General features: G+C 34.7%; 1 protein-coding gene across 3 annotated transcripts in view; it reads right to left on the bottom strand.

Annotated features, from left to right (window-relative positions):
• Positions 1–8598, bottom strand: part of rbm14b (RNA binding motif protein 14b) — a 16741-nt gene extending 8143 nt beyond the window's left edge. For 2 of the 3 annotated variants that reach the window (XR_008838063.1, XM_056460964.1), the window contains exons 1-4: positions 8545–8598; positions 3381–3748; positions 725–1332; positions 221–615 (exon numbers count right to left, since the gene is read on the bottom strand). Coding sequence is in view for 2 of the 3 variants with exons in the window: in XM_056460964.1 (XP_056316939.1) it covers positions 221–615; positions 725–1332; positions 3381–3744 (1367 nt within the window). In the remaining variant the exon portion in view is untranslated. The remainder of the gene's footprint in view (positions 1–220; positions 616–724; positions 1333–3380; positions 3749–8544) is intronic. The other variant, XM_056460965.1, reaches the window with a different exon arrangement.
• Positions 8599–12230: the final 3632 nt, after the last annotated feature.

Here is a 12230-nt window from a genome sequence, read left to right as displayed (position 1 = left end):
CCCATTGTTGCACATTTCTACTGTGTCAATATATAGATCAACATATAGTTAAAAAAAAAGTCCAGAGCTTATCATTGTTATTGACACATTTCATCACGATTCGATAAAATATCGTTTATCAGCCCACCCCTATTTCAACATAGTTTTTGATTTAGGACATACTTATTTTATTTGCAAATTGGGATGCAGCATGTGTTTTTTTTTAGTCCTGTTGACTCACCTGGCTACAGGGTCATCCTCCTGTACGGCGGCTTCTTCGCGGCCTGCTGGTGTGGGCAACAGGGCTCTGCGCTTGGCCCGCTGATATATAAACGGTTTCATAACGGGGTCTGGCAGCAGAGGCGCAGATCTTCTTAGAGGACTCCGGTCCCTCTCTCCAGACTTTGAGCTGGCCTGTTGCTGTTCTGCGAGCACTTGCTGTCCTTGTGCAAAGTAGTGCGCCCTTGCTGCCTCAAAGATAGCTGCTGGGTCAGCTGCTCCCAGAGCTCCGTAAGCTGGGGTCGCACTGTAGAGAGCCGGTGCTACCGTATACGCTGGGTTAACGGCAGCAGCGGCGGCAGCCGGTACCTCCATACTTGGTGCTGCAGCTAGGAAAACTGGATTGTGTGTGTAAACCTGTGGATAGACACATGGCAATATTTAATAATTCAATAGATGGTGATACCACGATAAAAGATTTAGCAATAAATTGCAGCAAGAAAATATGATACTATCAGAAGCCTACCTGTGGACCATATGCTGCAGCAGCAGCAGCAGCCGCTGCGACCGCACTACTGGTCACCTGCCCGTACAGCGCAGGGTTAACAGAGCCGTACGCTTGCGCCGCAGCTGCAGCCGCACTACTGTTCAGTGCCTGATTCGCAACCGACCCACCGTAGAGCTGATTGGCAACCGCCGTCCCGTACACTTGACTAGCTAGCGCTCCATAGACTGCTGGCGCCACGGCGGCTCCACCTTCTGCTCGTGCACCAGCAGCTGTAAGTCCAGTCAGAGCAGCGTAGGTGGGGTCAAAGGTGGAGGTGTTGTAGACTGAATTGTGGACGCTCTGTTGCACCTGCAGAGGAAGGCCGGCGGCAGCAGCAGCAGCGGCGGCTAACACTGCCGCTTGGCTTTGGTACTGCTCCAGGGTGGGTTTACCAGCTGGACATTCACCTGCATAGTGACCCTGTTTACCACAGCTCACGCATGGGATTTTCCCAGTGGGAGTCTGCTTGCTTGGCTGAACTTTTGAGAGCTCCACCGATAGCGGTCGTCCTTTAAAGGATGTCCCGTGCAAGGCTTCAATAGCCTGTAGTGCATCTTCTTTGTTCTCCATGTGTACAAATGCATAACCTGTAGAAGAAAAAAAGACGCAGCAGATTCAAGGACTTTTCAGCACCACTAATTTTATATAAAGCACCTTTCTAATTAATATCCTAGCATATGTAGAGCCATAAAAGTCCTCACTTAAAGCTGATTTATACTTCTGCATCAAGCGCACGAGTATGGTCCGGTGCAGCCTTTGCATAGCCCTCACCATGGTTGATGCCGACGCTGACCCGCACCTCTCAAAAAAGTTAACTACACGTCGCGTATTGCAAGCTCTGTGATTGGTCAGCTTGGTAGCAGTGGCGAGTGTGGGCGGTGCTGAGAGCCGCGAACCCGATAGAGAGATTGTTTACAAGTGTCAAGCTGCATGAAGGAGCTCCAGATGGAAACTGTTGTTTTGTGTTTACCTTATGATTAAAGTTGTTGCATGTTTGCCGGTTCCCGCCTCTGAATGAGCCAGTTTTAGCTACTTGTACATTAAGGTAGCATTCAGAAAAAACAAAATACCCATAAAGAAATGCGACACAGAGGAATATAAAAACCTCACTGCCAGCTAGTGTTATTGCAGAGCAACACAAACAAAGAGCAGAAGTATAAATGCACGACTATGCACAGGGCATGCACCAAGAGTCACAACGATCACTCCACGCAGAAGTATAAACCATCCTTTAGTGTACTTAACGTTACACTTAACATTAATTTTCAAAAACTTGACCGTTTTCAAAGAACTTTAATCAAATTTGGTGAATTTGACACTGCTGATATTCCAATGTGGTTTCTGAAATATTGATCAAATGTGCATTACTTGTCAGCGTTATTGTACAAGATTTAACTTTAAGATTTTTAATTTAAGAATTTCTGTTTTTTATTCAGTTTTTGACAACCGAGTACAATTGTTGAAATAAAGCCATGAACAAATTATTTCAAATTTAATTCAAGCACTTCTTTAGGTCCTGTGTTTGTTTTAAAGGTACTTTCCAGGCCTTGAATCCATATGTCTGAAACTCAAGTACTTTCAAGAAGTGTGCTAACCCTGATTATTAATGCCTTTATTTTACACAGATTACTAAGCTTAACAAAATAAATAACAGATAACATCATTCATCCAGTGTTGCCAGATACATCTGATACATGTTTCCAGCCCAAAAACTGCCCAAATCCTGCCCAAACACACACAAAAACCCACCTGAAAGTAATTGATTAGTATTTTTTTTAATTTGAATTTATTTTAATCAGAATTTTGATGTTACTAACTGCCACAATTTGCATACCATTATAGGAACCAACACCAAACAGTCACAAAGGCAACCACAGGCATGGGCGTGTAACATCATGATTTAACTGACTGAAGGGTACATCCACTTGGTTAAATAATTAGCCTATAAAACCCACCCAAATTTTGTCTAATAATTAGCCTATAAAACCCACCCAAATTTTGTCTAATAATTAGCCTATAAAACCCACCCAAATTTTGTCTAATAATTAGCCTATAAAACCCACCCAAATTTTGTCTAATAATTAGCCTATAAAACCCACCCAAATTTTGTCTAATAATTAGACAAAATTTGGGTGGGTTTTATAGGCTAATTATTAGACAAAAGTAGCCTAATTAGCCTATAAAACCCACCCAAATTTTGACAACAGCGCGCCGACATTTTCACCCACCAATCTGGCAACACTGTTCATCCATCAAACACATTTATCTGCATAAAATCTAATAAACAATCAACAAGCATACAATAAACACAATAAAGAAAAAGAAACAATCAAAATAAATAGTGTTTCATCATTTTCCGAGTCTAACAGTATTCAGGTGAAGTAATTAAATATATAAAAATACAAATAATTCAATTAAACTCATGGTTATTAAAGTTACAAATGATTCAATGTCTTACGCCTGAATGCTTTTAAAATCATAATACAGTCAACAAGCCTCAAAAATAAATGCAAAAGGTATTGCATATTATTGCGACGCAACTATTACGAGTGATCACATTGCGATATCAACGCTGAAACTATATACTGTGCTTTATTAAGATTGTAGATAAATGTAAAGTAGTAGGATTAACTACCTGATACTCTCGTACCTTTCACTTTATCGCACTCCAAAACTTTTCCAAAGGTCTGAAACAGCTCCTGGAGGTCTTCTGTGGTGCACATGCTGCTCAGATTACCCACAAACACCTTGGTTGAGTGGAGTGGGCGTCCTCGGGACTCCTCCACCACCAGGTTTCTGCCTTTAAACTCGCGGCCATTGAGCTCCCGGATGGCCCGCTCAGCAGCGCCCTCTCCCTGCAGGTGTACGAAAGCGAACTGCCGCAACACGCTGCAGCTCACCACCTGCCCGTACGACTCAAAAATGGCAGAAAGTTCTTCTTGTGTGGTGTCCAGGGCCAGATTCCCTACGAAGAGCTTAACCGTGTGGCCCTTATCCATTGTGCTGAAAGAGTGAAAACAGTGTTTAGACAATCAAGTTGAGCTTTATTGTCATTCCTGCTACATAGACTAGGGCTGTGCAATTAATCGAAAATTCGGTTTCGATTTTGGCTTCTAACGATAACGAAAAAGCATTAATCGAGATAAAGCGATTATTGCAGCATATACCGCCCCCTTTGCAGTTGTACACATTTGGTGCTCTGCAGAGCTCAGTTCCACGTGAACATTACTGAAAGCATGTGCTGTAATGTAACGTCTGCAGCACGGGACGCTCATCATTCACTGATGTACATTCGAATCATTCATGTTTTTAAAAGCGCGAAAGAGATCACATGATCTTGTGTGTTTGCGCTCAGCCTCAGAGACGAGCAGAGCACACACATCTAAAGTCATCTTAATGTGAGCGCTTTAATGATTATTCATTTTAACCTTCGTTTATGTAATAAACAAATGAGTTGAGAATAAAAACAAGTGAAAGAGATGCCATTAAACAGAACCGTACTGCTCTTAAAGTGACAGTGCACGATATTCCTGCTGCCGACTGTCTTTATCATTAATCAAACAACAAAAGGAGAAAATCCCTCACTGCTCTTGACTGAAGGACTTTTGTAGCGATAATGAAAGGTTTTTTCTTACAGTGAAGATGCTTAAAGCACAGTTTGTTTAATATTTTATTCTATTGTATTTATTTCCCTTTCCTTATTTACAGGGAGGAAAATAACTATATATACAGTCGAAGTCGGAATTATTAGCCCTCCTGAATTATTAGCGACCCTTTTCCCCCAATTTCTGTTTAATGGAAAGATTTTTTTTTCAACTTATTTTTTAAATATAATAGATTTAATAACTCGTTTCTAATAAATTATTTATTTTATCTTTGCTATGATGACAGTAAATAATATTTGACTAGATATTTTTCAAAATACAAGCATTCAGATTAAAGTGTGATTCAAAGGCTTAATTAGGTAAGTGATTGTATAGCAGTAGTTTTTTCTGTAGACAATCAAAAATATATATTGCTTAAGGAGGCTAATAATATTGACCTTAAAATAGGTTTCACAATATTTAAACCTGCTTTTATTCTAGCCAAAATAAAACAAATAAGCCTTTCTCCAGAAGAAAAGAATATTATAGGAAATACTGTGAAAAACCCCTTGCTCTGTTAAACATCATTTGGGAAATACTTAATTTTTTTTTTTTTATTATTGAATAATCATGATTACAATTACGACAAAAATAATTGTGATTTTTCTCATAATCGAGCAGCCCTAACATAGTGCACAACAAAATCTCATGTCTCATCAGGCCATGATGCTACATGAAAGATAATCATAAATATGAACACAACATTGGACATAAGAGGTATCTTAAACTAGGGCTGCACGATTTGGAAAAAAAAAATCTAATTATGATTTTTCTGACCAAAATTGCCCTTTGTGAATTAAAATGCAACTTACTACTACTATTTCATAAAGAGAAACAGGTTTAATGTGGAGATTTTAACTGCCCAAAAGAAAGACCATACGTAATCACAAAGTACATTACACTAGGGTTCTCACGATACTGGAATTCAGTTCATCAAACTCACTACTGTTTACTAAGTGAAATGGACGTTTTTAAAATATCAGTATCGATTGGTACAGAATTCCAGTATTGTGACAACCCTATAATGTGGAATGATTCTGGGAGTACAGTAACAAACTTAAAACATGGAAGAAAAAATAATACCTTTTTATATTTTAATTAAGGTTTAGAATGCAAATCTCTCATAAAAACAAGTCTCTCGTGTAATATATCTACAAAACGACTACAAAGTGTATTGTAAATAAACCATATAAACATTTTCATATTAGTCAATAATATTACTGAAATTAATATAAAAACTGAATGAATGTATATTGACACACATTTACATAAAAAAAAGACTCTATAACCTAGAAATCTGCAAATTTTACATAAATCACGTTACCCTGGACCACAAAATCAGTCATAAATGTCCATTTTTAGAAATCAATATTTTATATATTTATTTATATATTTATTATATATTTATTATATATATATATATATATATATATATATATATATATATATATATATAAAATCTTGATTGCTAAAAATGGACATTTATGACTGATTTTGTGGTCCAGGGTAACGTGATTTATGTAAAATTTGCAGATTTCTAGGTTATAGAGTCTCTTTTTTTTTTATGTAAATGTGTGTCAATATACATTAGATATATTAGAATATATATCTATTATATATCTTTTTTTTAAATATATATATATATATATATATATATATATATATATATATATATATATATATATATATATACATACATACATTAGAATATATATATATGAAAGCTGAATAAATAATTGATGTACAGTGTGTTATAATTAAACAATATCTGTTCAAGATACAACTATTCGAAAACTCTAAATAGCTAATCTAAATACTGAGAAAATCATGTTTAAAGTTGTCCAAATTAAGTTCTTAAAGATGCACATTTCTAAACAAAAGTTTTAAATAGGAAAATTACAATATATCTTCTTGAAACATGATCTTTACTTAATATTCTGAGGACACGTTCAAAAGAAAAATGTATAATGTTGACCCATATAATGTATTTTTATATGTTGCCAAAAATATACTCATTCAACATCAGACTTTGTAGTAGGTTTTGTAGACCAGGGTCACAAATTCCCTCGAGTAGGTCATTTTTTGATTACGTAAAACTGAAAAACTGTGCTTTGATAGTGAAATATATAGCTGCACAACAGATCGTTTTAGCATCGCATTGTGCGCATCTGCAATAGCTCTAAATATTTGTTGATATTTGGACTATCAAAATAGACCTATTCAAACTATCTTGTGAAACGATATTCATATTGCAATATTACAGAAAAATAAAATATCGCAATATCAGATTTTACCAATATCATGCAGCCCTTTTAGACATACTACTTTTGAAAACAGGCATGCCCTACTTTTTTATATATTGTTTATCACCTGTATAGGTATGAAAGTTCAGATGTCAAGATGTTACAATCCCAAGATGGTCTACATAGTTCAAACTTAACAGTTAACTTAAACAGAAAATATGTATAGGTATTACTAGGAATGGGCTGGCATAAGATTCTGATGGTATGATAACCTTGGATAAAAATATTACAGTTCACCCTATCCTGGTATTGTAATTACTTCTCCAAAATATGTTCTTTTTAAATGTCTGGGGATACTGTTGCTCTAGCAAAATAAATGAAATATTCGTAAATAACATGCAAAAAACACACATAAAAAACTAAAAACAAACTTGTATATGCTGCAGAAATGGTATAACAGCATGTGTTGGCGGTTTTAAAACCTTGACTTATCCAAACCGCGGTATACCTTGAAAACGGTTATTGTCCCAGGCCTAGTTATTACACAATTTATAAAAATGAAGGCTAAGCAATCCCCCAAAATTAAATAAAATTAAGTTACCATGGATATTATATGGTAGTGAATGATTAACAATCAAGAGTGTTGTAAAATACTGAGGTGCATGGTACATGGTGACACCATGTTAGCATTGTTTTATATGACTCAGGGAGAGTAATGCAGGCTCTGGGAGAGGTTATAATGGATTTATTGTTGTTCCCGAGTAAAACACAACATAATATGCCAATTCTATCATCATGTTTTTCATAAATATTAACAAAAATACACTTGATTTGTGCTTTATTATAAGGAATCACTGAAAAGAAGTAATCAAGAAAAGTTTTATATTTTTAAAATCAGACTTGCTTGACTTTTCACATAATGTTTATCGCTTACTATTTAGTAGTAAAGTTTGTGATTTCAGACGAAGCCAAAGTGATACAATCTCAAGATCTCAATCTCAAGCCTATAGATGTTATAGTTAACTTAAACAAAATTGTATTTAGTACTGTTTAATGTTGATTAGGGACAGTTATACAGGCTAATAATAGTTATAAAATAGTTTTCCTTAGGGAAAACAACATTACGTGTCTATTCTATGATTTTCTTTACAATTCACTAACAAAAGGAAGTCATCATCATCATGTTGTCAATAAACAAACAAACAAAATACACGTCATGCTTATTCAATCTTAACATTAGCACATAACATAACAACAACACACATTAATGAACGAATATGGCACAAAAAACAGCCAAAGATAGCGATGAAACATTTATTGCGTGTAAATAAAAATGCGTTACTTGCAGCCATAAAAAGCAATCTGGTGACGCAGAGTAAACACGTTCACTTCCTCAATGTAGCAGCTCGTGTTATTAGCACACACATCACGCTAAATTACTAATGCTTTCTTCTAAGCCTTAGAAAATCCTATTTAAGTGAGTATTTGGGTGTGAACATGAGCTAAAACGCTGACTAGCCGTTCTCCATATAGCGCTTTAATGTTAGCATCAACAGCAGCATTTATTGAATGTAACATTTCTGACACCAGATGTTTACAAAACACTCCCGACGTTAAATAACCAACACTATCATTATCTGTTGGCGTTTAATAATTTTGTGTTTATTAGATATTTGCTATCATTCCTTCCACCCCCCCTAAAAATCCTTCAATGACTCATTTTGTGAGCATTTTTGGGTGTCCCCCGCGCCCCCCCAAACCCTTCGCTGTTTTCTCTATTAAATCACACCGCGAGATCCGCATTATCATCCTGTTCTTCGTCGGATATTGTTAGCTATCGATACCATAAGACGAATTAATGAATCGATTTGAGGATAATGTATATAAAGAGGGGGGAAATCTTCCATCTTACCTAAGCGGTGCGGGGTTTCAAAATGGTCGGTCCACTTCCGTTCTTCAGAATCGCTCATTCTTTTGCATGCTGATGCGCGCGCCCATACTGAAGGGTCTAGTCTACTGTGTTTTTAAGTTAAATTATTACTAATTATTTACTTATAGTACATTACTTGCTATAAAAATAATAAATTAATTAATGAGTTTATTTACAAGGAGTCTTAAAGTACAATGAAAATCAAAATTCACAAATATTTTGATAGCTCACATGTTATTCTTAAGGTGAATAATTGATCAGTGCAAATTAATCCACACAAAAATAGTTTGTTTTGGTGATCTTTAATCAAAGTTTGATCACCTGCTTCAGCGGTTGGTGGAAATATTATGAAATATGTACAAACGTAGTACAAACATATACATCTCACACCATTATTGAAGAGTCTAGTCTTACATCTTCTCTGTTTTTAGGGTAAATTGTTAAAAATTGTTCACTCATAGTACAGCACTTGGTCAAAAATTATAAATAAAAAGTATACTTATACATATCAATCAGTTTAAGGGATAGTTCATGCAAAAATGAAAACAAACCCTTTATTTCAAACCATTATGAGTTTCTTTTTCATTAAAACTTGGTAACTTATTGTACAGAACTTAATAAAAATGATAAATAAATAAAACCGTATACTTTTAAGGAGTCTGGTTGGTAATCCTCTGAATCTAATCTATTGCATATCAGTCAGTTTAAGGGATAGTTCACGCAAAAATGAAAGTTCTGTCAGAGTTTACCCGCCCTTTATTTATTTCAAACATTTATGAGTTTCTTTCTTCTGTTAAACACAAAAGAAGATATTTTGAAAAATGTTGAAAACCTAATTAAAAACAGATACCATAGAAGTCAAGGGATACAGGACTCCAACATTTTTCTGAATATCTTCTTTTGTGTTTAACAGAAACACAAAGGCAAAGTTCTTAAAGTAAATAATTAATCAGTGTAAATTCATCCACACACACACATTTTTTGTTTTGTTTTGTTTTGGTAATCTTCACTCAAAGCTTGACCATCTGCTTCAGCATTTGGGGAAAATATTCATTATAAACTATGTACAAACTTAGTACAAACAAATACATCTCACACCCATAGTGAAGAGTCTAGTCTTACTACTACTCTATTTTTAAGGTAAATGATTAAACATTGTTCACTTATAGTACAGTACTTGGTCAATAATTATAAATAAATCAAAGTATTCTTACAAGGAGTCTTTTGAAAATCAAAATTCTCAATTATTTTGCTGTCTCACATTGTTATTCTTAAGGTGAATAATTAATCAGTGCAAATAAATCCACACTTTTTTATTATTATTATTATTATTATTTGTGGTTTGGTAATCTTTTGAATTGAATTCCGCGCTGGGAGAAAGTCTTAATTATGAAATATGTACAAACGTAGTACAAACATATACATCTCACACTATTACTGAGGAGTCTTGTCTTACTTCTGCTGTAATCATTTAAGTTAACTTATAGTCAAGTGCTTGCTAAAAAAAATAAATAAATTAACAAGTATATTTACAAGGAGTCTTAAAGTACAAAGAAAATCAAAATCCGCAATGTTTATTTTGCTGTCTCACATTATTATACTTAAGGTGAATAATTAATCAGTGCAAATTAATCCACACACACTAAAATTAGTTTTGGTAATCTTCAATCAATTTCTGAGCATCTGCTTCCGCGTTTGGAGGAAATATTAATTATGAAATATGTACAAACTTAACATACATCTCACACCCATAGTGAAGAGTCTAGTCTACTGTGTTTTTAAAAGAAATTATTAAAATTGTTCACTTATAGTACAGTATTAGTCAAATCTTATAAATAAATTAAAGAGTGTACAAGGAGTCTTGAAGTACAATGAAAATCAAAACTCTCAATGTTAATCTTGCTAGCTCACGTTGTTATTCTTAAAGTGAATAATGAATCAGTGGAAATGAATCCACACACACACACAAATGTTTTGTTTTCAATCAAGGTCCGAGCATCTGCGTTTGGAGGAAATATTAATTATAAGACATGTACCTTACATAGGTATACATTTCACACCCTTACTGAAGAGTCTAGTCTTACTTCTACAGGCCGTAGCCAGGGGGGTTCGGGTGGTTTGAAAGACTCACGCCTCATTGACAAATGTCAATGTCATGTGCTCATTTGTCATATTTTAACTGCTATGCTATTATAAATTGTGAAAATAACCTATTAAAGATGGGTTGGCTGTTGGCTGTCACTTCGGCGTGATTCAGATCAGTTTTGGTCAATGCAAACTATTTTTTTTAAATATTTTTGAGTCTAATGTCCGCTGTGAAAAACATGCGATCTGCCGTAAGTGCAGTCATCTTTCACTACTGACCTACTGTATTGTTGTTAAATAGAGAAAACATTCAGTTCACAAGTAACTTTTATTCTAAATCTTGGGTCAAAAAATGACTAATTAAAGGCATGAAGCACCAAAAATGGCCCATATTAAAGTTCATTTTTATACTAATTAGGTTTAAGTTGATTAAGTGAATTTTAAAATGTTCTTTTTTACAAGAGTAAAAAATTATAATTAAATTATTATTTTATTTATTATAATATTTATTATAAAATAAATGATTATTATTATTTTTATTAATGACCAAATTCTGACTGAGGAAATTTGTGCTGGCTAGTTTGTTATTTGCGTAATTAAAATTTTGATTAAAAACTTTAACAGATTCCAATTATTCTAATGATGCATGATGTAATAAATGAGTATTTTAAAAAAGTACGGATTATTTTATTTTTTTTAGTATTCCTTTATTCCAAATATTTAGAATATCAAAAACTGTGCTTATGATCACCCTCCGACAAGCTAATCCAGCAAAAAGTTCTTAAAATATCTCTAAAATGCAGTATTTCAAACTAAATAGTTCATTTGAAAATGTCCAAAAGAAAAGAACCAACCCTTTTACCAGGCTGGCTACAGGCCTGTTCCACTGTGCTTTTAAAGTAAATTATTAAAATTGTTCACTTATACTTGGTATAAATAATAAATCATTTAAAAAGCATACTCATAAGGAGTCTGGTTGGTAATCCTCTGAATCTAATCTTTTACATAATCAGTTTAAGGGATAGTTCACCCAAAAATGAAAACGCTGTCATCATTTACTCTCCTTTATTTATTTCAAACCTTTAAATAAATAAACTTTAAAAATGAGTTTCTTTAAAAAATGTTGGAAACCATTTGGATTTTTTAACAGATCTTTTACAGCTCACAACAAATACAAGTCAGAACACGTCTCATGTTGAAGACATTTCATTTTGTCTGTTTGCTACACTGATTACCCAAACATTATTTCATCCACATTTTCACATTTCCAATCATGCATTTTCTTTCGGCTTAGTCCCTTTATTCATCAGGGGTCACCCCAGCAGAATGAACCGCCAACTTATCCAGCATATGTTTTGCACAGCGGATGCCCTTCCAGCTGCAACCCAGCACTGTGAAACAACCATACACTCTTACATAAATACTCACATTCATACACTACGGCCAATTTAGCTTATTCAATTCACCTACAGCGCATGTGATTGGACTGTGAGGAAAACCAGAGCACCTGGAGGAAACCCACGGGGAGAACATGCAAACTCCACACAGAAATGCCAACTGGCCCAGCCGAGGCTCGAACCAGC

This window comes from Danio aesculapii, chromosome 7 (genome assembly GCF_903798145.1).
Source record: "Danio aesculapii chromosome 7, fDanAes4.1, whole genome shotgun sequence".
Taxonomy (NCBI): domain Eukaryota; kingdom Metazoa; phylum Chordata; class Actinopteri; order Cypriniformes; family Danionidae; genus Danio; species Danio aesculapii.
This window is presented reverse-complemented; position numbering and strand designations above follow the sequence as displayed.